General features: G+C 39.8%; 1 protein-coding gene across 5 annotated transcripts in view; it reads left to right on the top strand.

The window, feature by feature from the left end:
• CFAP97 (cilia and flagella associated protein 97) overlaps positions 1-27807 on the top strand; it is a 42239-nt gene that overhangs the window by 1568 nt on the left and 12864 nt on the right. For 4 of the 5 annotated variants that reach the window (XM_051616771.1, XM_051616770.1, XM_051616768.1 and 1 more), the window contains exons 2-3: positions 10265-11161; positions 11236-11307. In XM_051616771.1, coding sequence (XP_051472731.1) covers positions 10285-11161; positions 11236-11307 — 949 coding nt within the window. In that variant the 5' untranslated portion in view covers positions 10265-10284. The remainder of the gene's footprint in view (positions 1-10264; positions 11162-11235; positions 11308-27807) is intronic. The other variant, XM_051616769.1, reaches the window with a different exon arrangement.

Below are 27807 nucleotides of genomic sequence, written 5' to 3'. Positions count from 1 at the left end.
TCCATCTTTTTTTGATAGAAAGCAATCACTTAAGTTGTATATGTAAGGAGATCAAAGTTCCACAAAAAGTTAAATTCTTTAATGGAGCTGTTTAAGACTGAAGTTGTTATTATTAGAAAATTAGTAATTGGATGTTAGTGTAAGAATAGGGTTGTAAAATAATTGGTGTTTTAAAATAGCTTCCAAATTTGGACTCAGCTTTTGGAATGTTTCGAGCTCTTCCGTCACTTTTTCCTGGTTTTAGTGTTTTGTTAACCCTTGTAATAGCATGGAATAGAGACTGGAGAAAAGCAGAGAACAAGTAATTTGGAGACATTCTCTTCCTGGTCTTGGGACTTAAAGCTTTTATGACCTACTGGGATTTTTGTTCTGGTTTTGTGCTTGCCCGTGTTTCCCATGTTTCTGCGTAAGACTTAGATGGACTCGAAGGGCCATCAGGACTGTGGAGCCTGATAAGGCTTTGAAAGTGCAATTGGCAAATCCCTTCAGAGACTTGACCTAGCAGCACCTACAGGTGCTCTCTAAGGAGCATTTCAAAATTTGCAGCAAAGGTGGCATGTGGCCTTCTGTGGTACAGGTGACAGGAGCATCTACAAGCTTTATCAAATCTGCCCAGCCAGAAGTCAGGTAATATATAATAATATAATAATACACCTGAAGCTTAGAGGAAAGAGCCTCCAAGTGAGCTGCCTCCTAGGTGAGCCTAGGTATCTACTTAAATTCATGGGAGATTGACAGACTGTTATGTTGGATGTGCCTTTCTGCTTCCACTTAGAGCTGCTTTTTAAAGTCTTTTTCATTCCCTGCTTCTTGGTCTTAGTTCAAACAAGATTGGTGATGGGATGATCTAAATCATAACCTGTGTTCCTTGGCTAAGGTTTTTCCCACCTGACAATCTGAACTGACATTTAAGTTACAATTCAGTGATGGATATTTGTCATTCCTGAATTTTTTCATTTTAATAACATAATAAACACCAGAAGTCCAGGAAACTCATACTATGTTGAATTTAAGAGGGAGCCCTATCTTTCAGCATTTTATCTGCTTTTTCATCCTGGTGATTCTCACCTGAAGAAATGAACAAGTAATAAAAAAATAGTGCAAGAGAGGATTTCAAGAGGCCTTTACCTGTTTTGCCCCCTGCACGCATTCTAAGGAAACATAAATATACGTGGTCTGTTCCTAAATTATACTTGTTTAAGCTGCTCTTTGTGTACTTATTTAGTGACTGAATTTCTGTACTTCACCCTGATTAGTTGTACCAGACAGTGCTTATCCCTCTTACATAAAAGTACATTAACTGAAAATTAAAGAATTGCATCTTATTTTCTAGTGGCTGTGAGGGATGTGATTATCTTTGTAAAATTGTATGTGTTTGTTCTTTTTTGGTTTCTTGTTTTTTTCCAAGCCATGATAATAGGTGTCATCTTACAGTCACAGAAGTCACAGCGGTTTGATCTGTGTGGAAGCACATTTAGGCAAAGTGCTGAGGAAAATGGTGATGACATGCTTCTTTGTGCAGTCAGGTCATTAAACATAAACATTCTAAACCTCTAACCTTAGAACCATGAACAAACTTCTAGTTTAGGGACCATTTCTGTTGTTGGAGGCAGTTCTGCGTTGTGCCACTTGGTGAGGATAGCTTGGTTTTCTGGAGTAGGCTGATTTATCTGCTGCTGAACTCCGTCAATAGTTTGTGAAATGGTGTAAGTGCTTCCTTTGTGGTCCTGCCACCTACTTCAGGACTGGCATGGAGTCAAATCCAGAGTATGCTAAGGTTAAGTGGCATGTGCACAGAGCTGATGCTCTTGGATGAAAATTTCAAAGCTGTTGAACTCTATTATAGCTTTATTTTTGAGGGCTGGCTTCCCAACAGCAGCAGCAGAGTGTCTGCAGATTCTAAGCATTACTGGGCCATATCTGTGTTGCTCACAATGAAGGGGACAGGAAGACACACTGAACACAACTGGTCTGTTACAAGGTGAGAGTAGAGAACAGGTTACTGTACAAATTATTGGTGAAAGGATTGTTGTTTCTCCTTTGCTTTTGAGCTGTGATGAAAGCAGGGATTTATGCCTCTATGTAGTTTCAAATGGGGAATGATCAATGGTGGTTTGAGAGCTTGAGAGGTACACGGAGACCTCTGCTGAGGTTTGGGCTACCCTGTGCTGTACTTTTTGAGACAGGTGATGAACACAGAACCATTGCTTACATGAAGCAGAGGAGGTGGTGTATCCATTGTCATTTGAAAGGTGGTGACACCTGACTCCCAACAGTCTGCAGCAGCTGCTTTTATTAGTCTCATCATGTCCTAAGGAATCTGATGTTTGAGTAGTGTTCTTGGAGCTTAATGAAAGCATGCACAGGTAATCCGTCCCCCAGCTGGTGCATCAGGATGATGACACACATAACTCCAGTCTTTTGGTCCCTGAGAAGGCCAGACATGGGACTCTTCCATGTAGTGAGAAACAGTGTCTGACAGCCCATGTGGCACTGATGCAGGTGATGTCACTTAAGCTTGTAGAGATGGATTGCCTTATGAAGGAAATCCTTCCAGAACCTGCTGATACTTCTATCAAACAGCATATGACTAATTGTCCTTATTTTTTATTTGAACTAGAAGCTGCTTCTTTTCCCTCTGGGTTTGAAGGGTCTGCTGGTCATTTTCTTGGGATTCTCATCAGTGAACTGCCTTGGCTTGTTTAGACAGGCCTGATGGGCATCAGCACTCCCATCATATAATCACAGAATAGAATCACAGAATGGTTTGGGTCAGAAGAGACCTAAAAGATCATCTAGTTCCAACCCCCCTGCATGGGCAGGGACACCTTCCACTAGACCACGTTGCTCAAAGCCCCATCCAACTTGCCCTTAAAGACTTCCAGGGGGGAGGCATCCAAAACTGCCCTGGACAACCTGTTCCAGTGTCTCACCACCCTTACAGAACAGAATTTCTTCCTAATGTCTAACCTAAGTCTACCCTCTTCCAGCTTAAAACCATTACCCCTCGTCCTATCAGTACACACCCTGGTAAAGAGCCCCTCCCCAGCTTTCCTGCAGGTCCCTTCAGGTGCTGGAAGGCCTCTGTAACGTTTCCTTGGAGTCTTCTCCAGGCTGAACAACCCCACCTCTCTCAGCCTGCCTTCATAGCAGAGGTGCTCCAGCCCTTGAATCATCTTTGTGGCCCTCCTTTGCATTTGTTTCAAGAGCTCTATGTCCTTCCTGTCTTGAGAGGCTCCAGAACTGGATGATGAAGTAGGGTCTCATGGGCAGAGGGGCAGAATCATTTCCCTTGACCTGCTGGTCACATTTCTTTTTATGCAGCCCAGAACACTGTTGGCTTTGTGGGCTTCAAGTGCACACTGCCCGCTCATGTGGAACTTCTGTTTGACCAGCACCCCCAAGTCCTTTTCCTCAGGACTGCTCTCTTTCCATTCTCTATCCAACCTGTATTTTGCTTGAGTTTGTCCCAACCCAGGTGCAGGACCTTGCACTTGGCCTTGTTGAACTTCATGAGGTTGGCACGAGCCCACCTCCAAAGCCTATCAAGGTCCCTCTGGATGGCCTCCCTTCCCTCTAGGGTGTCAACCACATGCACAGCTTGGTGTCATCCACATATAACCTTGCAGTGTCTGACCCAGCCTTTCTGCTCATGGAGTCACAAGGTGACCTTCAATGAAGAACAAACATTTATTGTGTGCATATGAGTGAATTCCTGGAGCTACAGACCCACACCTCTCAGCATTATGTATTGCAACTTTTCATAGTATGGGAATGGCTTCTTTTTGGCTCAAGAGGAATTTAATTTTTTGGTCTTCTTTCCCCCCCTTCTTTGTACATTAACTTGAAAGCCTTTGCCCTTCAGTCATCTAGGTTTCTCTGGTAGTCATGTGCTTTCATTTGCTCTAACAGATGACAGCAACTGACTCTGTTCCAGGGCACTTTGGTGCCAATTTGCTGAACTGAATCCTTGCTTGAAAAAGCCAGGAGACTGGGGGCCTTCTGTTGGAATCCTTTTAAAAGGGCTCCAAAGTACTTTGGAGCATCTCCAGTGGGCCTGTCTCTGGAGACAGAACCACTGTTCTGAGGGCTAACTTGTTATAGGTTTGGGAGTTAATAAACTATATCTTGCAGCATAGAGGGAAGAATATTTTCCTTTGCGTCCAGCAGAGAGAACCAAGCCATGAACCAAGCCAACCAAAAAAAACAACAACTCATGAAGTAAGAAGAACCCAAAACTCAGATGAAAAAGGGCATCAATGGCTGGATTTGTTGACCCCATAGATCTAAAGTAGCAGGTCTTCTCTCATTGCTCGTCTTTACCTAGGAGAGGGAAAAAAACACTGGAAGGCATTAGAGAGACAGCTGAGAATCAGCTGGATGAGTGGTTTCAGATGCTCTAGAAACAATGGTAGTTCTGATCTGATCTTGATTTAGGTCCTGTGAGATCTGATCTAGGGCAAATGGAGGTTTCCATGGCCTGGTCGAATTACTCAGTTAAAGCACAAGTCTGCTTCTGTCTCATGAGCCATCAAGAAGTTTGTAATGCATCGGGAGGAAATACTTATATGTAGGTTGTAATCTGAACAGAGGGATTCACCCCCATTAAGTTATGTCTAGGTGGTTGATCAACAGCAACATGGTTACCTGTAACATGCCAGAGCCAGATTTTTCTTGGAGGTACACCATGAAAGGGTAGGAGCTAGTAGTTGCAAGGTGTGACATAGGAAATTCTGATTGAATAAAAAGAAAAATCACAGTGTGATTTGTTAAGCACTGGGGCAGATGGCCGTTTAGGACATGAAGAGTTCATCCTTGGAGTTTTTGAAAACTTGGTTGAACAAGACCCCAAGTAAAACTAGATCTAGCTTTGAAACTGACCCTGCATTGAGCAGTTGACTGGACTGGAAAATGCCCAGAGGATACCTTCCAGCCTAAATTCTTCTATGATTCTCATTCCAGCACCTGTCTGCTTTGTGGTGTTTTGCAGAGTAACTGCCTGTGCCTCAACCAGCCCTTCCATCTTGAGGTGTAGGAACAGGGGCAATGCAGGATGTATGTCTGTGTGGAGGAGCAGGGCTTCGGTAGATTTGTAGTGTTGTTTATTCTGAGCTGGGGTTGAGGCTTCCTGCTTTGTAGATTGGTCATGGACCAGTCATGGTTTGGATGTGGGAAACTGGTACTCAAGTTTGGAGAGCATGTGGTGTGCAGAACAGCTGTAGCAGGTATTGTGCTCTGAGCTTGGAAAATTAGGGTGTCTACTAAACAGGCTGTTTGTTTAATTAATTGGTGATTTCCCTCAAGGGGAAACAGTTTCCAGAGAGTTATTTCCTCCTTTGCATGATTTGTTGTTTCTTAGTTGCAAAAATGAAAGCTCTAACTAAGGAGGAGGTAGGTAGGGCTGAGTATGTGTGGTTTGTCTCATGGCTGGAAGCAGCTGCCCTAGTTGATCTTTACCACTGTTCACTGTACCTAAGAACAAACCTAACTTTTGGGTTAGTCTGTTTTACAGATACTATGTTTCCCTGAATTTCAGCTTTTAAATTAAACAAACCATCAGAAATTGGACTTTTCTAGTTGTCTTAATTTTTTTGCTCTCTTCTAGACATTTTCAAATTTGTCTTTTTTTGTTGTTGTTTTGTTTTGTTTTTGCAGCTCAGCCAAAAATGAGGAAGGGAAGGGAGAAAGAGAAGGGTGGGGCTTGGACTAGTATGTTTTTGCATGGTAACCTGTTTAAATTAGGCAGATGATATGTTTAGCATTTTCACTCTACCAAGTTCAGCATACAAGAAGGTGATTTGGCAGTCAGCAGGTTTAAGGGGGAAGGATCCCTGAAAGAGTGACAATTATTAAAGTCAGAGGATTTTGGAGTGTCCTAAATAACATCTGACATTGATAGCAGAAACCTTATAATCAAAACACCTTAACCTTCCAACCCCTTACCTCTCAAACACTCCTTTCTGAGAAAAGGAGGGTGAATCCCTGGTCTGAAGAGGTAGAAATTTCCACCTGAAAGGAGAGGTGCCATCTGTGCAAGCACTGATTGTATAGGCTGGGAGAAGGTTGCCTGCTTGGATACTTCTTTTGGTATCAGTTATACCTACAAAGCAAAATTAATAACCCTAAACCACAAGGTGCATTGCTGGAGGTGAATACAACATTGTTATTGGTTCTGATACTTTACATATATGTTTGTTTATACCTCCTAAGATGAGGTCTTTTCCTTTTTGTTGCAGGAAACATATTGTTGACTCATCTTGAGTGTGCTATAGCTGTGCTGCATTACAGCCTTTGTGGTGATGCACAATATGTGTGCAGTAATGTCAAATGTTTCTGATTCAGGCCACAGCATGCTTAAGAGGCTAGTTTTCCATTTTGATTAAATAGCAGAATCTTAAGACTTTCTGAAAGCACTTAAGGCCTTCAGAGGATATATAGCATACAAATTCAGAGTGTGGTGTTCCACATGCTCAGAATTTTTATGTTGCTAGATGGAAAAAACAATCAAACAAAAGCCCTGGCTTTCCTCTCTATACAAATCATCCTCTTCCTTGATTATGAAAGCAGAACGCTTAAAAGAAAGTCATCACTGCTTGTACTTTTATGTTGAGTGTTTTTTTTTCTGTGATTTATTTCAGTACTGTCTGACACATGTATTTCAGATGGTTTGCATTTTTAAAAGTGAAAGATTGGTTGGATAACTTTAAGGTTTAACCAAGACTAAAGTACCTTGAATCATTCACAAGGTGCTTAATGTACTTCACTGCACACCTTTGTGCAGTGCAGCAGCAGCAGTCAGTGGCTGGCCAGTACAGGAGCTGAGTGGTCTCCACTCTTGCAGTGGCCAACGGGTGAGAACTCAGATGCTGTCTTGGTAGGAGTCAGATGCTCAGTGCATCAACCCCTTGACAAGAAAGCATGGGTCCCTACTGCCAGGCAGCCAGACTGCATGTTCTCCTTGGCTGATTTGCCACTACTTCCTGATCTTAAGTGGGTCAAGCTTGGCATTTACAGGTGAAGGGATTAAAAAGTGGTATAATCTAGGAGGAACTGCAGTGAGGAAGAGACAAAGACAAATAGGTGTGCTTGGCTGGAGTAAGGGGTGGGTAAACTCTTTTAGAGTTAAAAGAAACAGGGGGAGAGAGGTAGAGATTTACACGGGGAGAGGAAATATTACAGTCAAAAAAAATCTGACAGTTAGTGGCCAACCTGCTCATTTGAGTTGATCATATTTGTGTTTGAGGGTTTAATGGCAGAAAACAGATATATGTTTTTGTAAATAAATGATAGTCATTAGAATTAGTGGTTAATTTTAAGTATTTGACTCTAATGACAGTTTTCCTGGGATTTCAGAATATCACTTTTTGATTGTTTGTTTTAACAATTGATAACATGGCAGGACTCTGTACTTCTCACAGAAATAGAGTTACACTGCCCTATATATAAAGGGGCGGGGGGTGCATGCACAGCCAATTCATTAATTTAGGCATGCTTTATCACCATAATTGCTTCTTTTGTGTTGCTTCTTCTGTGTTTCTTCTTCTTGGCAAATTCCAGCTCCCTTAAAGACAGTCTAAATGCATGAGGGGAGCCGGAACCAAGAATACAATCTCTTAATCTATTTCCTCATTTGTTTTTAATGGAAACTTCAAAATTTATTAATATTTAGTTTGTTAATGATTAAGAATGTCAGTGAGAGAAACTGACCAACACAGCATGTCTGTTTTCCATGAAGATGAAGGCTCAAGTTGTTAAGGGGTTGTGCCAGAAAAGGTGAAAGAGCATTTGGCAATAAAATCATCAGTGTTGCACCTACTGCCCCTTGGGCAGTCCAACTGCTAAACTGTGTTTCTCCTGTAGCAGTGGTTGCTGTCTGTGAATCAGTAAGAGCCCAGGCTTCATGGAAAACAGCCAATGTGTGCTTCTTGACTGATGCTAATGGTAAAAAGGCATGTTCCTGCTCCTTGGTATCTTTTATCACCTTTTGCCACCTCTATTCTGCTTTTTTTGCTACTGTCTGGAGTTAAATCCTGTCCTCACTGAAGAGACTGTGTTCAGAAAAGAGACATCTGAGAAGGGGTGTTGTGACTGTGTATTATAATATAGCTGATGAGATAGTTAGTTTAGTCTCCTCTGCAAGAGTAGCATTTCATAGAAAATAAATGGATGTGTGTATTGCACTCAGCAACATTTTATGTTTCAAGTTGTACTCATTGGTCTGTATTCACTTGCAAACTTCTTTTTTGCCTTAACATCCTTACATGTACAACAGTGCTAACAGTATATCAAATCTGTGTTTGAGGCAAGTGAAATACACCACATACTGACTTTTGCCAGTCAGTCATAATCTGTCTGAAGCTACAAACTGGTGAGATTGCCTTAAGTAACAAAAACCTTGCATCATAGAGAAGAAAGGTTTTTGTTTTAATACTGTACTTGCTGTATTTGTTTTCTTCATAGAATTGGCTTTGCCCAAATTGTACTTGCTAATTAAATAATGCATGATCTGTAGCCTACAGATAATGCCAAAAATTTCTTGTTGGTTCCTTTCTGGTTTAGGTTCTATGAGGTAGAAGTTTAAATGTAAATAATGTGTTGCTCTTCTAAATTTTTATTCTATTGTGCATGTTTTATTATATTAAAATGCATTACACATTTAGGAAGTTGCTCTAGAAATGACCATGACAGTTGGACATTGCAGAGTATGCAAGCTGCCTGAAGCCCAGGGATCACAGGAAGCGTCATGAACATGAAGTATTTCCAAATTCTGTGTAGCATTTTAAATTAAGAGTTCCCAGGTGTTTTAATTCCTTTGCTCTGTTGCTCTTGGGAGGAACTAGGTGCTTTAAAGAGTTTCTCTTTGTGGTACCAAAGCTGACCCACTCTCCTATTGTTTAATAGCATATTCAGCTTTACACAACATCTAACCATATTAAGTCTCTTTGGCTTTGTAAACCACAGGAGAGGCCAGACCTGCTTTAAAGGTTTATGTTGTGCTTTTTGTATTTGGAGTGCATATTTCAAATTCCTTTTAAACTTGGTATTATTTGAGAAGTGGCAAGATAACTGCAAGGTCTATGTCACTCAGTTTCAAAGCAAGTTTAGGAATTCCTTTCTCACCTTAGTTTGCCATGACAACCAGCTATGTATGGTTTAAGGGAGACCATCCATCCATCTTGTGAAATATTCCGTTTCTCCTGCTGTATATAGTTGCTTCAACTGTCTTTGTGGTTTCCTTGGCTCTAAAAAATGTTACGTATGTATTGATTGCAGCTTACAAAATTTATATAAAATCTGTTGTAAATCACAGAAGAAACATATGATTGGCTAGATGAGAACAGTATACTTTGACAGTGGCTAATTTTGTTTGGTTGGGGGGGTTCTTTGGGTTTTTTAATTTTAACTCTGTGGAAGTGGAACTTGAACTGAGTGGAAACTGTCATATCCCCCCCTGCTACATGCATAGGATCTAACACCAGATAGAAATGCACTGCAAAAAATACCACACAATAGTAGCAGATTTGTAGGGCGTAATGGACCTGAAAATCACACTGTGTGTATTTGGGCTAGCCATAATCAGATCCCATGGACTGAATGGTTGCTGCTAGTTTAATTGCACTTGTTTCATGCTTGGAGAACACTTTAAAGGTTAGCTTCATCTGAAAGAATCAGGTTTGCTCACTATCCTATGCAGTGCAAGTTAAAAAGAACTGTCAAGAACAGCAGGCTCCTGATCCAAACTAAAACGTTAACATTGACACACCTTACATCTGTTAATAATTTAACCTATAGAGCCATGGATTTTTTAATGTAAACTGCAGTTTGAATGGCTGTGTCAGCCAAGATGATGGCCACCACATACAAAAAAGGTTTTTAATTTAAAATCCAAGCTTATTAGTGGCTTTAGCTTAAAAATGGCTCTAGCTTAGTTGTACAAAATCACACACTTAAGTTGCTTTTTTCTCATATTTAAGACCCTTTAGCCACTAACGATGTTTGAATAATTTCCTTAGGAAGTTTTGAAATGGCTGTGGTTTTTGTTGGCTTAATGTAAAGCTTTTCAGTCTAACATGTAAGCTGTGCACAACAAGGTGGCACTAAATTTCTTTGTAGAACTTGCTCTGCAGTTGTCCCTGGCAACCTGACATTTTGCAGAATTATAAATTGCTAGAGCTAAAAGAGTAAACAGCAAAAGTATTCTACTAAAAGTGTGCTTGGATCTGTTTTTATGATAACTTTTGGAAACCTTTTCTGATGTTTGCAGGTGGCACTTCATATTTCATTATGGACCGATTTGAAGATGTATCAGACGGTGAAGTGGATCATGCTTTCTTTGACAGTGATTTTGAGGATGAGAAAAAGAAAGCTGAAGAAAATCATGAATGTATAGAGAAAGGAAGTATAAAGGCAGCTCATGCAGACCCTGATATGGTTTCTAATTCAAACGATGCAAAGTGTTGTGAGGAGGAAAATGAAGAAAAGCAGAAACATTTGCAGAATAATCAGTCTCTAGAAAATAGCACAGATTATCTTGGAGATGCTTCATCTTTGACACTTTCTCCGGTTGCGGAAAGTGCAGGTACATCTGGAGCAACATCTACAGCAAATAGGGGAACACAGGAGAATGTTCCTGCTGGAATCCCCAAAATAGTTAAAGAAGGTGAAGAAGACTATTATACAGATGAAGAAGATAGTAGTGACGATAGCAAAAAAAAAAAGGCTAGACCGAAGTCAGCTAAACAGTCAAACAACATTAAAAAGGCTAGCAAAAAATATACTAATATCAGCTCCTCCTCATCATCTTCCTCCTCCTCGTCTTCGTCATCCTCATCCTCAAGCACAGATACAGATTGTTCTGATTCAGATTCCGATAGCTGTTTATCAGATTCATCTCATTCTTCCTCAAAGCGGAGTGCTTGTAGGAATGCTCTCCTATCTCCAAAACAAAAATTCAAGTCAGCAATGAAATTAGCAGAAGGAAAACAAAAGCTTGGTGACTACTTGGAGGAATCTGAAGACACAGTGACTGATGTAACACCTCTGTCAACTCCAGACATCAGTCCTATTCAGTCTTTTGAACTTGCAGCATCAAATGATAAAAAACTAAAAGTAAAAAGACAGGAAAATGTAAACCAAGAATTATACGGTAATTTTGAAGAATGTAAGCACAACACAAAATTGGTAAAACCTGTGGGGTTGGGAGATCCATTCTTAAAACTGTATTTTTTTTGTTAGATTCCGAGTTTGATCGCAGATACAGTCGAAAAGTCTTGCATGATGCCATGGACCTGAATCAGCTTTTGAAAGGTGACTTTTAAATTCTCTTTTTACAAAGTATGACATCTATACATTGTTGAGAACAATTGAGTTCTAATAGAGAATGAGGTTTTCATGTTCTGTCTGTATTTTTAAAACTGGTTTCTGATTCAGCTGTGTTGATTTAATTCTTTTAATTCTTATGTACGTAAATAGTAATGATTCCACAGTGGAAAGAAGCAGCATGTGCTGATAAGATATATAGATGGGGTGAATCTCTAAATAAGATTGGATATATTAACAGATTTAATAATAAAACTGCACATGCATTTTGAGAAATCAGGGTTTACTAGACTGTGCCACAATTTAGTATCTAAAATGAAACACCAGCCTTTCTGATAAAATGCTGGGTTATCAACCTTCAAAATTGAAAGGCAGTCCAAAACTACATAGCCTGATAAATAGTATCAGTATATTTAAACTTCTAGTACATTTTTGATAATGAAACAATTATTTTAAATTCTTTTTCTGAACTAAATGTCTGCCTTCTAAAACAGCATGAAGTTGAATAAAGGTATTTTAAAGACTAAAATAACAGATAATTTTTTCTAAAACTTCAGTGGTTGATTCTTGCAATTAGATTTATTACATTTCAATAATAAAGTCTAAGAGTGAGAACTGAGTATCTCTTTTAACTGCATTCATTGCAAACCTTTGTGGTGTTGGGTAAGAATGCACTGGGTGATCTCATGTGCATATTTTAAGGTCTACACAGTGCTTTTGCACTTGTTTTCATCGCCCAGAGTTTTCAGTAGTAACATCTATAGAATGAAAGAGGCTTGGCTCAAGAAATCTGCAGATCTGAGATGAGGAAAGCCTCTTGCAGTCTGTCTGGTACATACCAACTCTGGTTTCCTGTATTGCAGTAGGTCTGGCATGACTGCAAGTGCCTGGGTCCTCTTTCTTCACTTGGCACCTTGCCAGGCTGAGCCTCTAGTGAGTAAGGATTAAAAGCATAATGTATGTATCATTTGACTTTCCTGTGAGTAGAAATGAGGATTTTACTTGTATGGAAACTCTTCTGATAGTAAGAAAAGCAAAACTAGCCACCAAGATAGAGCTTATTGTCGTCTCTGAAAGTCCTTGTGCTCCAGCAACTACTTCATACTAGAAAAGTCTCCAACCACTTGTCAGAACATGATGTTAGAAGAGCTGTTGCTAGGCAATTGGAATTGTCCTACATCTTAATTTGTTCCCTCATAGCAAGGGGCTATTTAATAACTGGTGATTGTGGAAGGATTCATCTCATCACTAAAACAGATGGGTATTATAGCTCAGAGTAAGTATTTTCAGAGATTAATTTCTGTTTGGGGGGGGTAATTTTTTCCCAAAACTGAAAAACAATTCTAAGTAACAATAATAAAGGTTGAGTAATGAGAAGTAGAATTCATATAGTCTGGCAGCTAATGTTCCTGATTAACATGCATATTACTCTCAAGTGCCTCTCTAAATTGGCAAGCGCAACATAGCTTAATTACTTTGGGTATTTTGAAGTTTAAATGGAGCAGGTTTATTAATGGTGGAAAATAACTAATCTGGGAAAGCAGGAGCTAACTTTATCCTGAGTTACTGCTTCCAGGTTTTTCCATACTCAAAAAAAAAAAAACAAAGTGCAAATCTTCCCCTCCATGTCTGCATTAAATGCTCATCAAGACTGCATAATTGTGAAGTTTGTTTCAAGTGAGAGTAGTATAAGCCCAGACTTGAGTGTATAAAAGAGTTTTTAAATTATTGTCAGGATGTCTCAAATTGGGTTCTAAAGTATAATATTCTTCCAGGAATCTATACTGATTAAGCATGTCATTTAAAATGTTAGTCAAATGTGCTTGTAATATACCTGGACCTAAGCATTGACAACAGTTATGTGAGTTTAATTTCCAAAGATTCACAGAAATTTACAGAATGTCAGTGTGACCTGTTACTGCATTGTTTTTAGGGAGTGTACAGGAATTAATTTTATGCCATTCTATGCACTGGTAATGTGAACATTTGGGAAGACTAGAATCTCTTGTATTAAAAAAGAATCACAAGAACAAAGAAAGGAAAGAAATCTGTTAAAAGCACATGGTGTTCAAAGAACAAGTTTTGGACCAGAACAAGAGTGAGGTGGTTTGTGTTTATTAAAATAGAATTAATTTGAAGCATTTAGAAAAACTGCTGCAATTAACATTAAAAAGGAACTGCAACAGTTTTTTCTCTACGCTACTCTGTAAGGCCTTGATAGGTTTTTGTGCTCGTATTGAATACTATTAATTTTTAAAATAAATTTTAAAAACCTAAAGAACATGTTGAAAAGCTATCATGCCCTATCATCTCCTAAAGCTATGCTTGTTCTTGATAGAAGCCAAATTGTAATGCTGTTCTGTATAATTTAAAATCTCACAAATAGTATGGCCTTAGTTGAAAGTCTCATATTCTCCGTGCTGTATGTTGTGCTTCGAATGCTTTTTAGGTGAGTATTGATGTGCAGCTTCTCTGTTTATCACTGATTTTAGAAATAGTCTTTAGTGACCAGAACTGTGAAAGAGAGATAGTTAAAGATAAAACCTGGCTGCTACATCTGAAAGTTGTCATTTTATGTATACTGTTACTGAAGTGAGTGTTACCAGGTACTGCGATTTGCTGTGCAGCCTCTGTTCTCCCTATGGAAAATAACTGAACTAGTTTTAGTTAAAATGGCAGAAATCTGCTTGGTAACAGTAGCTGAGGGCAGACTGAAGATTATGCTTGAATACTGGAGAGAAGCAAGTTCAGCACATGAATGTAGTCCTTACGTTGGCATTTGTTAGACAGGAGTCTAGTCATGTTTGAAAGGAGCTGGAGGCTGTTCTACATCAGGAAAACTGTGACACAGTTGCCATCACAGAAACCTGGTGGGATGATTTGCATGACTGGAGTGCTGTGGTCAATGGCTACCAACTTTTCAGAATGGGTGGACGAAGAAGAAGAGGTAGTGGGATGGCCCTCTATATTAGAGAGATATATGAATGCATGCAAATTAGTGAGGGAGATGACAGGATTGAGTCCTTATGGGTAAGAGTCGGGGGAAGGCCAGTGAGGCTGATATCATGGTTGGGGTCTGTTATAGATCTCCCAGCCAGGATGAAGAGGCAGATGAAATATTTTATAAGCAGCTAGGAGAGGTTTCACAATTGCTACCCCTTGTTCTCATGGGGGACTTCAACTTCCCAGATGTCTGCTGGAAATAAAATACAGCAGAGAGAGTACAGTCCTGGAGGTTCCTGAAGTGTGTGAAAGATAACTTCCTGACACAATGCTTGAGGGAACCGACCAGGGGAGGTCCCCTTCTGGACCTGCCCATTGTGAACAGAGAACAGCTTTTGAGGGAAGTAGTGGTTGGAGGCCATCTAGGGCATAAGGATCATTAAATTACAGTGTTTTCAATTGTTGGGGAGCTAAGAGGGGGAGGGGGGCGGTCAGTAGAACTGCCACCATGGTCTTCCAAGATGGCAGACTTCGGCCTGTTGAGGGGACTGATTGACAAAATCCTTTGGGAGGCAGTCCTGAAGGGTAAAGGAGTCCAGGAAGGCAGGACATACTTCAAAAAAGAAGTCTCAAAGGCTCAGGAGTAGGTTGTCCCCATGTGCTGAAAGGTGAGTTGGTGAGGAGGAAGACCAACCTGGCTGAATAGAGAGCTTTGGCTGGAACTCAGGAATAAAAGAAGAATTTGTGACCTTTGGAAGACGGGGCAGGCCTCTCATGAGGACTACAAAGATGTAGTGAGGCTATGCAGGGAGAAAATTAGGAGAGTCAAAGCCCAACTAGAACTCCAGCTAGCTACAATTATTAAAGACAATAAAAAATGTTTCTAAAAGTACATCAACGACAAAAGGACCTTTATTGGATGGGGAGGGAAACTTAGTGACAAAGTATGAGGAGAAGGCTGAGGTGCTTAATGCCTGCTTTGCCTCAGTCTTTAGCATTAGAACTGGTTGTTCCGTGGACACCCAGTGCCCTGAGCTGGAAGACAGGGAGAGGGGACAGAATGAAGCCTTTTCAATTGAAGAGGAAATAGTCATGGACCTGCTGCAGCATTTAAACATACACAAGTCTATGGGGCTGGATGGGTTGCACCCAAGAGTACTGAAGGAGCTGGAGGATTTGCTCACCAAGCCTCTTTCTATTGTTTACCGGAAGTCTTGGCAAAACCGGAGTGTGGCAAATGTGACATCCAACTACAAGAAAGGCCAGAAGGAGGATCTGGGAAAGTACAGACCTGTCAGTCTAACGTCAGTGCTAGGGAAGGTCACAGAGCAAATCATCTTGAGTGTCATTATACACCACATATAGAACAATCAGGTGATCAGGCCCAGTCAACGTGGGTTTATGAAAGGCAGATCCTGCATGGCAAACCTGATCTCCTTCTATGACAAAATGACTTGCCTGATGGATGAGGGAAAGGCTGTGTTTGTTGTCTGCCTGGACTTTCATAAAGCCTTTGACACTGTCTCCCAGTTCTGATGAAAAAAATTGGCTCTCGTGGCTTGGATGAGCATGCTCTCTGTTGGATACAATACTGGCTGGATGGTCAGACCCAGAGAGTGGTGGTGAATGGAGCTAAATCCAGCTGGTGACCAGTCACAGGTGGTGTTCCTCAGGGCTCAGTACTAAGACCACTTCTGTTTAAAATTTTTATCAATTACCTCTGATGAGGGGATAAAACACACCCTCAGTAAGTTTGCAGATGACACTGAGTTGGGTGAGAGTGTTGATCTGTTTGAGGGTAGGGAGACTCTGCAGAGGCACTTTGACAGAGTGGATCAATGGCAAATTTTATGAGCTTCAAGAAGGCCAAGTTCCAGGTCCTGCACTTGGGCCACTACAACCCCATGCAGTGCTACAGGCTGGGAGAAGAGTGGCTGGAAAGGGACCTCGGGGTGCTGATCAACAAACAGCTGAATATGAGCCAGCTGTGTGCCCAGGTGGCCAAGAAGGCCAATGGCATCCTGGCTTGTATTAGGAATAGTGTTGCAAGCAGATCTAGGGAAGTGATCCTACCCCTGTACTTGGCACTGGTGAGGACTCACCTCGAGTACTGTGTCCATTTTTTGGCCCCTCAATACAAGAAAGACATTGAGGTGATGGAGCAGGTGCAGAAAAGAGCAGCTAGGCTGGTAAAAGGCCTAGAGAACAAGTCTTATGAAGAGTGGCTGAGGGAACTGGGGCTGTTTAGTCTAAAGAGCAGGAAGCTGAGGGAGACCTCATTGCCCTCTACAACTACTTGAAAAGACGTTGTAGAGAGATAGGTGCTGGTTTCTTCTCACAAGTAAATAGTGATTGGACAAGAGCGAACAGCCTAAAGCTACACCAGGGGAGGTTTAGGCTAGACATGAGGAAATTTTTTTCTCTGAAAGGTTTGTCAGGCATTGGAACAGGCTGCCCAGAGAGGTGGTTGAGTCACCACCTCTGGATGTGTTTAAAAGTCATATAGATGTGGTGCTTGGGGATATGGTTCAGGGGTGAGCAGGGTTGAAGGTTGGACATTATGATCTTAAAGATCTTTTCCAATCTTAATTATTCTATGAAAGGGAAGGAAGAACTACAATAAAATGTGCAGTTTTCAGAGTCTGCAGGTTGTATGGCTGAGTTGGCATGGTTTTGCATGCATGTCGATGAAGGAACAGAATGTGAACAGTAGAGTGCTTTTGAGAGCATGTGAAGCATGGAGAGCAAATAAACGTATGTAGTGATGACATGGTAGAGCCTTGGTCACTGGCTTGAGGTATAGGGTGCATGTTCACACCGTTTCAGTTCAGGGAGTCTGCAGTTTGCAGTGGGAACAGGATTGCTAGAAGCTGCAGGCCATAGTTAAAGCTGAAGTGGCACAGGGTGGATCAATAAACTTGAAACTTTTTGGATCAATCTCTGTTGTTTGTTTCCAAATCAGTCCCATGGCAGTGTCTGATGCTCAGTTCAGAGTGACTTGAAGTTCAGATGGAGGGAGCCCCTCTCTGCAGCAACCTCCCTGATGTGCATGCAGGGCCTGCCCAACTCACTTGTACTGAAGCCCTGTGGCTGCAGGGCCTGCTGTACAAGCACCAGTCTGAATGATATTCAAATCTAGGCCCACCTGGACTATGTTGTTTCAGTTACTGGACTTCTTGATTACTTACTAGTTAACCCTGCATTGTGCATAACGATTCTTGGTTTTATCTCTTTTGGTAGCAGTGAACAGCTGAATTGTTTAATTGCTCTTGGCAGTGGTTTTTAGTTGTATTTGTGAAAATTGCTTGCTGTTGATGGGTGGCATGCTTATTTAACATGTATATAAATGCTAAATATATGTCACTTGAATCCTCTCATTTTTGCAGACATAGAAGTTTATGTTTAGGAGTCTTACATAAATTTCATTAGAGTGCTAAGACTGATGTAATGTAGCTGTTGTCATTATGGTGTATGACTATAAGAACTCTGTTGTAGCGTTGTGGAGTCAGACAGCCACACTACTTAGGAATTAAATATCACAGCAGTGTGTCCAAGAACATAGGTACTCATAATTTCAGTTACTCAAGGTTATTAGGGTTTATATTTGACAGACCTTTCTTCACTCTTTTTTTTTTTTTTTTTTGCCACCTGCATGGAAAAAAAATATAGGTGGGATTATAATTTTTCAGGTAGAAATGTAGTTCTTCAGTTGTTTCATTATGTCATTTTTTGGTGAGTCAGTGCAGTTTCTGCTTTGCTATAAGCCTTAAAGATTTTTCAAAAAAATTAAAATAAGTAACTCAGAGCAATATTCAAAACCTCTAATAAAAAAATCTCAGACTTCTCTCCTTCTCTGAAACGCTCTCATGTAATCAGAACACAAGAAGATATTTAAATATTCAAATAAATAGATTGCCAAAAATTGATTTTTTTAAAGTGCTTTCATAAAGCTCAATGTTAGAAAGCTGAGAATAAAAAAATTGAAACTTTTCTGATGCTGTTTTTCTTGATCCAATGTCCCATGTAATTTTAAGGAATTGAAGTTATACAGATAAAGAGAAGGGTTGAGCATGTGAGTGTGAATTCCGCACTCATCCACTTCCATCCCATTATGCTACAGACTTGCTCTCTGTCATTAGACAAGTCTCTTGATTTCTGTAGTTCAGAATACAGAGTTGTAGTCTAAAAATGCTGTATATCTCTTTATCTGAATTTATGTTGAGTATCAATACAGTAGTAAAGAGATTGCACAAGTGAGAAAGAATTCAGCACTGTTTTCTTCTCTATAAAATTGGGTTGACACCTTATTTTACAGAAGTGTCTGTGAGAATTAGTCTGCAAATCCATGGTATTAGCTATTATTAACTTGAGGAGGTGGTGTTATGGGATAAGTAGGACAATGGGCGAAGGTCTGAAGTCCTGAATTCTATCCTTGAATCTCTCACTGACCTATATGCTGTCTGATAAATATTTTTGCCTCTTCTGTGGCTTAGATTTTGTATTGTAAAATAGAGCTCCTTTAAAAAGCAGTATTATATAAATATCATTTTTATAAAAGTAAAAGCTCTATGTTTTTGAATAAAGCCTATTGTAGAAAACTAAGCAGCAGTTTCAGCTGAACACATAGTAATTGCTTTACCTTTTTTTTTTTTTTTTGCTATAATTTGTCACTCCAGAATAGTGTAAGTTTTTTATAACTAAAATTTATCCTCTTAGGGGGTATGTTGTTTATATGCTCATTCATGCTGACTAGTATATTTGTAGAATAACTGTTAAACAATACCTAAGTTTAAAGAAGACTTGGATAATATATACATGAATACCTGAACTCTACAGCTGAACTAAATGTGTTTTTCACTAAGATTTGTTTAGTTTGTATGTTCATGGATTGAACTAATGGTGTTCGTGTATACATAGGCATTGTTTTTACAGTAACTCATTTTGAGGTAGAGGAGCAATTATCTGCTAATATTTAGAGTTTGAAAGCAGTTTTAAAATATTTATGGTTGTAAAGAGATCTATGAGAAAATGTGTAATGTTAGAAAAAACATTTTGCATCTGTAAGGTATCTGTTGTATTTCTTATTGTGTTAAGGAAAATGTAGCAAGCCTATTTAAGCATACATTTTTCAAGAGGAAAATTTATACTTGAAAAGCGCATTCTCCTTTTCTTAAAAAAACATCAAGTAATCAGTTATCCAAATTCTTTTTAAACAGTTTTGTGACATGAAATAATGACTATTCTGTACCTGTTTAGAGATACTACACAGAGTTTCAGATGGAACTATTAGACGTTGATGAAGAGCAGTGTTTCGATCCTTATATATTTTTTCAAATGTCTTACAGATGTGGTAGTGGAGCAGTATTAAAAAAACACCAGGAAAACTGAAAAGCATAAGCACTGAAGCAATTGAATGCAGTTTCCTCTATTGGGATTGCAACAGATACACTGAAACATGCATGTTTTAAATTTTAGCTTTAATGTCATTAGGACAGCCTTATCATCCTGTCCTAATGCATTTGATTTGCCAATTAGCATTGGTATTTTATATAAGGTTTGGCCTTTCACACTCCACAATGTCATTTCAGTACTGGTAAGCTGAAAGCAATAAACAGCTTGTTTATTGCTTTAAGGAGAGTCAGGTGTCTCTCCATGGAAACCAGCTTTGTGAATACCAGAGAATTTTCTTTTACCACTTACCAGTAAATGAGAAGTAGAACTGCACACTGTGCAAGTCTTTATGCAAATGCTGCTGCTTGTTTATCCCCCTCCATCAAATTATTGATTTATCGTCTGTCTGACAATGAAGTTGTAAGTAGGGATTTAGTTAAATTACTAATTACCAACTGATCAAGTGTGAAGCTACAGGTAAGTAATATTTAATTGTTCCAAAACTTATAAACTCCTAAGAACCCTAAACCCTAAACCATGACCTTAAACTGTAGTTCTGCTTCATGTTGTTATTGGCCACTGTAAAAAGACAAACAATTCAATCACTGAAGCATGGTGATTAAAGAGCAGTGTGGGTGCATTGTTAAATAAATCATTGAAGTAACTTTGAAACTCAAATATTTGAGTGATGCAGCACTAAATGTACGTGACATTTCATAGCATTTAGAAGATACGCATTTACTTCTTATGGGCTCTGGATTATTTTTTGTTTATCAATGGTGACTTGTTCCTGGTTTTGTAGGCGTGTGCTGATGTCACTTGGACACCTACTGCCTTTGCCACAAAAGCAGTGTTGTTGCCAGTGAATGCTCAAGTGCATTGAATGCATATTGGACATACATACCTGCTGTGGATTACATAATTTTCAGTCATAGTGTGCAGAGAATAGGACTGTGATGCTATTTAAGTGCTGTTTTGCAGAGTACAGGTTGACAATTTTTTCAGGTAAACTTGAAAGCAGTAGAAACTATTACTGCTTATTTGAAGTTCTGGGGTCAGAAGACTCATTCTGGACTGTGGAAATAGTGTTGCTTCTGCTTCAGAAAGACCTGCAGAACCTTTTGCTCACTGCTTTGTTAGATTACTGCTGCATCATTTAAGAAGCACTGATTTCATGGATGTCCTCTGCTATCTGCTTGTTTTGATAGGAACAAGCACTTGTCCTGTGTTACTAGTGATCCTCTTTCAGTAAGTGACACAGAATGCATTCTGTTGTCTTTTTTCTACTGAACTTCTAAAGTGTCCTGTTGCAGTTCCTAAGGAGATCAGTGTTGCATTTGCTGAGATTTAGAAAAGGTTATCTATGGGTAAACTTCAGTCAGTTATGGTTTGTTTTGACATGATTTGACTAAGAAAAACACAGCTCTTGATTTGTTAGCTTACCAACATGAAGAACTACAAAAACACTTTAATGTGTCGCCTGATCCAGTGCCTTGCTGTATTGCAGCTCTGATGCTGCAAAGAGCTGCTTGTGAAATTTAAGCTATGATTCTTTCTCTGGGTCGTACAGAAGGCTAACTATAAAAAGATCAGTTGAGGAACTGAAGAAACTAGTGAGGAGCTTAGACCTTTAAATGGGTCTTTTCACTCCACCCCTTTAAGAAAATTTGCTGCGGTACACCTTCTGTTGAATCTGAACTTTGGTGTAAAACTGAGTCTTCCACAGCATCCTTGTAGATAAGTTGATCAGGTATGGGTTTGGTGATCAGGTAGTGAGATGGATCAAGAACTGGTTGAAAGGAAGGAGTCAGAGAGTTGTAGTCAATGGGGCAGAATCTGGTTGGAGGTGTGTGACTAGTGGAGTCCCTCAGGGGTCGGTACTGGGACCGGTGTTGTTCAACATCTTCATCAACGACCTGGATGAGGGTACAGAATGTAGAATGGCTTTAAACTGGAAGAGGGTAGATTTAGGTTAGACATTAGGAGGAAATTCCTTACTGTGAGAGTGGTGAGACACTGAAACAGGTTGTCCAGTGTCCAGAAGTTCTGGATGCCCCTTCTTGGAAGCATTTAAGGCCAGGTTGGATGGGGCTCTGAGCAACCTGATCTGGTGGGAAGGTCCCTTCCAACCTCAACTATTCTATGATTCTGTGATTCTATGAATTATATGACACTAGTTACTTTCTGTACATTTCTCTTTGTCCCTTGTAGGGACCCATCAAGATGAGCCTCATCTCAGGTTTGTCTCCTCAAATGGTTTGATGGCTGTGCTAGTTTTCCCTTGAGAATAACTTACTAAATTTTAAATATGCTTTTCAAGACACTTATACTTTATTAACCTGTTGGTTGGCACCCTTGATCTGCACTGTTTTGCTTTGTGTCTTGGTTTTGAGGTGATTTGCATCTTCTCTTGACAAATTAAAACAATATTTGTTAATGTGAACAACCTCCCAGTTAGAGCTGCCTAGGGGCAGTTCTTAGCTATATTGGTTAGTGTGCTGTTGGGATGAGTTTACTAATTTCCAGAGGGATTTTAAAATTAATTAACTCTTTAAATTTTGAGTTCTATATGCTGTTTTTAAGTCTTTCAAAGTCAGTAGCAATATTTGCTTACATCAATTCTGGAATGAACTCAGTTGATATATTGCAAGAAAGGTTTAACTTAATTTTTGTTTGAAGTAAGAACACACCTGTCATTCTTTGAGGTTTGTAAGCTATTAAACAGGCTGCCACAGACATTCCTTGCCAAAAAATTGCTGATGTGACAGTGTCTGCTGAGGAAGAAGAATTACTGCGTGCTGGGGTTTTTTTCTTTCTGCTTTTATGAAAACTTCTGTTTTGCATGCTTGTTTTACTTGTTGTGAGACTTTTAGGGGTAAGAATGAGGGGTATCTTCTGGAGGCGCATTGGAGGAATGTGGGGAATGGCTTGAGTTAGGCTTCCTGGTCTGTGTCTAAACTCTGAAAAATCTAATCTGATACTGCCATTCCTGTACCATAGATAATGAAGTGGTTTGATTGGGCAATACCATGACAGCAAAGCTTTTAAAACAGTTGCCAGAAGATCTATGGCAGAGCTTTAGAAAGCAAAGGCTTGGAAATAGGTCAATATAAAAGTTCCAGTCAAACTGTAATAAATACAGCTGGCTCTGGCTGCAAGTGAAGTTTTCCACTCATTATGTTATCTTGCAAATGTGCAAGTCTTGTCTTGCTATGTAACTTTAAGTGTCTGTTATTGGTTCTTTAGTCTTGAAACCTCATATTCTACTTTAATTTGTTGGTCTTCTACTGTTTGAAATTGCCAGGGCCCAGTAATTTTTCTTGTGTTATATATGCTCACTCATTTCTCTCCATCCATTAAATCAAATGTTCATCTTTCCTTTCGCAATTCCTGCACCAAATGACGTAGGATCACTTCAGGAGCCAAGGATCAACAAATTAACTTCTGGAAATGTATTTTATATCTCCAAATTATGCTTCCTCTATGTCAGTTTTCTGTCTGAAACATCTTTTCTGCCCTTCAGCTGTGACAGATACTTCAGACATCTTGGGAAGAGATCTAAACTTTGCTCCAATGTGCAAACATTTAAATACTAATTTATGTTTTAGTTCTTGGTTCTGTAAAGTTATTTCTAGTCCTGTCTTCCTGAAGCTGTGTTTTGTATTGCTTGGAAGACTTCTCTGATGTTTATACTGCTATATATAAACATCATACTATAAATGAATGATACCACTGCGGTGATGGTAGTGTTCAATGCTGCTTTAGTGCCATATAATGGTAGCTCCATTAGCATATATATGTGTGTATAAACTTTGTGTGTGTATATATGTATGTGTATGTATATATATATATATGTAGATAAGTTGATCAAGTAGGGGTTTGATGATCAGGCAGTGAGGTGGATCAAGAACTGGTTGAAAGGAAGAAGTTAGAGAGTTGTAGTCAATGGGGCAGAATCTAGTTGGAGGTCTGTGACTAGTGGAGTCCCTCAGGGGTCGGTACTGGGACCGGTGTTGTTCAACATCTTCATCAACGACCTGGATGAGGGTACAGAATGTACCCTCAGCAAGTTTGCTGATGACACCAAGCTGGGAGGAGTGGCTGACACACCAGAAGGCTGTGCTGCCATTCAGAGGGACTTGGACAGGCTGGAGAGTTGGGCGGGGAGAAACATGATGAAGTTCAACAAGGGCAAGTGTAGAGTTCTGCATTTGGGGAAGAAAAACACCATGCACCAGTACAGGTTGGGGGCTGACCTGCTGGAGAGCAGTGTAGGAGAAAGGGACCTGGGAATCCTGGTAGACAGGAGGATGACCATGAGCCAGCAATGTGCCCTTGTGGCCAAGAAGGCCAACGGCATCCTGGGGTGCATTAGAAAGGGTGTGGTTAGTAGGTCAAGAGAGGTTCTTCTACCTCTTTATTCTGCATTGGTGAGGCCGCATCTGGAGTATTGTGTCCAGTTCTGGGCCCCTCAGTTCAAGAAGGATAGGGATCTGCTTGAGAGAGTCCAGCGCAGAGCTACTAAGATGATTAAGGGAGTAGAACATCTCCCTTATGAGGAGAGGCTGAGGGAGCTGGGTCTCTTTAGCTTGGAGAAAAGGAGACTGAGGGGTGACCTCATTATTGTTTACAAATACGTAAGGGGTGAGTGTCAGGGAGATGGAGTTAGGCTTTTCTCAGTGATGACCAGTGATAGGACAAGGGGTAATGGGTGGAAATTGGAGCATAGGAGGTTCAAGGTGAATATACGAAAAAATTTTTTTACTGTGAGAGTGGCAGAGCACTGGAACAGGCTGCCCAGAGAGGTTGTGGAGTCTCCTTCACTGGAGACATTCAAAACCCACCTGGATGCGTTCTTGTGTGATGTGCTCTAGGTGACCCTGCTCTAGCAGGGGGGGTTGGACTAGATGATCTTTCGAGGTCCCTTCCAACCCCTAAGATTCTATGATTCTATGATTCTATGATTCTGTAAGTCAATAGCATACTGAGAGTAATTACTGGTTTTGGCTCAGGCTCCACTGAATAACTTCACAACAGAACTTTCATGGTGGTCTTAATTATTTCATTTTATTCATTTGGTTTTTTCTGAATTGTGATGAAGTTGGTGTTATCACTGTTAAGCACTTAAGAGTTACTACAAGGCTGTTGGCAGTAGTAAGGTCAGTTTCTCCACTAAGTGTCAATAATAACTAATGAGGCTAAGAATGGACAGCATACTGAAGAAATTGGGCTTGAGTGACTCTTTTCTGCCTGCCCAAGTGAGAAAGGCTATCTTTGTGATGACGTGATAAAAGGTACAGGTGAGGCACTGTAAGAGGAAATTATATTGACAGGAAAAAGACTTAGGAGAAGCTAATTAAGGAGGAAGAATTATGGAAGAAAAAAGTCTGTGTTTTAGGGGATGTGACTAAAGAAGCTGGGAGGTGAGAGTAAAGTTAGTCTTTAAAATTGTATCCACTAGAGCAATGCATGGAAATGTACAGTTATATTTTCACACGAGCTGCCTGAGAGCTTCTGGTAAAACACTGGCGATGTTTAGTGCCACATAACTTGCATGCTACTGCCCCCTAGGAGATCTCAGTGACAAAGTGGGATTTGCTGACCAGCACTGAGGGGAAAGGGAGAGGTGTCTGTTCTGTGTCATTGCTCTGTTGGGTTTTTTTTCATCATAGCCGATGGGTTTTCCAGGAAAATGAGCAAGTCAAAAGATAAGTAATTATCTTGATGCTGTTCTATCTCAAAGCATTGTTAATTGGTGTTTACTGTGTACAGTTCATAGCTATAATTCATCATTACACCAAAGTATAGCCATGTACTTTATAGAGAGTTAAAACAATTATGTACTAGTGAAGACATGAAACCTGTATTTCTAATTTAAAATGTCCTCGTTGTGAATGCTGCTGCTTTAAGTGGAATTGGACTAGTTCACACCTTTCACAGAAAGAAAAGAGCTGTTTGGAATCAACACTGACAGTTACTCAGAAGCTTGAATCTCTCTTGTAAGAGACTACATCACCAGTAGCACTGGTGCCACTAAGTTAGGACAAGACTTCAGTTGAACAACTGTTCTTTGCCATAGCCTGATTTCAACTCCTACATACAATGTGCAGTCTTGTTTAACCTGTGAGATGCTATGAGTGTAAGGCAAAAGATTAAATACCTTTGACAGCTTTATAATCATACAGCTATTAATTATGTAGCACGATACATAATATATATTTTTCAGATGGTTGTTTGAATTACTTTATTCCAACTGTGTTCTGCAATGCTGGTTCTGCATGTTACCATAAGGATATATTTAATTATTTTTTACTGAGAAGTATGCTGCAGCTTGATGTTACCATGTGAAATGTGTGGGAATGAACCTTGGGAGGGACTTTTGAAGGTATGTAGCAACTGGAAAAGGTAGAATGGCTTTAAACTGGAAGAGGGTAGATTTAGGTTAGACATTAGGAGGAAATTCCTTACTGTGAGAGTGGTGAGACACTGAAACAGGTTGTCCAGTGTCCAGAAGTTCTGGATGCCCCTTCTTGGAAGCATTTAAGGCCAGGTTGGATGGGGCTCTGAGCAACCTGATCTGGTGGGAAGGTCCCTTCCAACCTCAACTATTCTATGATTCTGTGATTCTATGAATTATATGACACTAGTTACTTTCTGTACATTTCTCTTTGTCCCTTGTAGGGACCCATCAAGATGAGCCTCATCTCAGGTTTGTCTCCTCAAATGGTTTGATGGCTGTGCTAGTTTTCCCTTGAGAATAACTTACTAAATTTTAAATATGCTTTTCAAGACACTTATACTTTATTAACCTGTTGGTTGGCACCCTTGATCTGCACTGTTTTGCTTTGTGTCTTGGTTTTGAGGTGATTTGCATCTTCTCTTGACAAATTAAAACAATATTTGTTAATGTGAACAACCTCCCAGTTAGAGCTGCCTAGGGGCAGTTCTTAGCTATATTGGTTAGTGTGCTGTTGGGATGAGTTTACTAATTTCCAGAGGGATTTTAAAATTAATTAACTCTTTAAATTTTGAGTTCTATATGCTGTTTTTAAGTCTTTCAAAGTCAGTAGCAATATTTGCTTACATCAATTCTGGAATGAACTCAGTTGATATATTGCAAGAAAGGTTTAACTTAATTTTTGTTTGAAGTAAGAACACACCTGTCATTCTTTGAGGTTTGTAAGCTATTAAACAGGCTGCCACAGACATTCCTTGCCAAAAAATTGCTGATGTGACAGTGTCTGCTGAGGAAGAAGAATTACTGCGTGCTGGGGTTTTTTTCTTTCTGCTTTTATGAAAACTTCTGTTTTGCATGCTTGTTTTACTTGTTGTGAGACTTTTAGGGGTAAGAATGAGGGGTATCTTCTGGAGGCGCATTGGAGGAATGTGGGGAATGGCTTGAGTTAGGCTTCCTGGTCTGTGTCTAAACTCTGAAAAATCTAATCTGATACTGCCATTCCTGTACCATAGATAATGAAGTGGTTTGATTGGGCAATACCATGACAGCAAAGCTTTTAAAACAGTTGCCAGAAGATCTATGGCAGAGCTTTAGAAAGCAAAGGCTTGGAAATAGGTCAATATAAAAGTTCCAGTCAAACTGTAATAAATACAGCTGGCTCTGGCTGCAAGTGAAGTTTTCCACTCATTATGTTATCTTGCAAATGTGCAAGTCTTGTCTTGCTATGTAACTTTAAGTGTCTGTTATTGGTTCTTTAGTCTTGAAACCTCATATTCTACTTTAATTTGTTGGTCTTCTACTGTTTGAAATTGCCAGGGCCCAGTAATTTTTCTTGTGTTATATATGCTCACTCATTTCTCTCCATCCATTAAATCAAATGTTCATCTTTCCTTTCGCAATTCCTGCACCAAATGACGTAGGATCACTTCAGGAGCCAAGGATCAACAAATTAACTTCTGGAAATGTATTTTATATCTCCAAATTATGCTTCCTCTATGTCAGTTTTCTGTCTGAAACATCTTTTCTGCCCTTCAGCTGTGACAGATACTTCAGACATCTTGGGAAGAGATCTAAACTTTGCTCCAATGTGCAAACATTTAAATACTAATTTATGTTTTAGTTCTTGGTTCTGTAAAGTTATTTCTAGTCCTGTCTTCCTGAAGCTGTGTTTTGTATTGCTTGGAAGACTTCTCTGA

Source organism: Apus apus, chromosome 4 (assembly GCF_020740795.1).
Source record: "Apus apus isolate bApuApu2 chromosome 4, bApuApu2.pri.cur, whole genome shotgun sequence".
In the NCBI taxonomy this organism is placed as follows: domain Eukaryota; kingdom Metazoa; phylum Chordata; class Aves; order Apodiformes; family Apodidae; genus Apus; species Apus apus.
The sequence above is the reverse complement of the archived record's forward strand: the minus strand, read 5'-3'. Positions and strand labels throughout refer to the sequence as shown.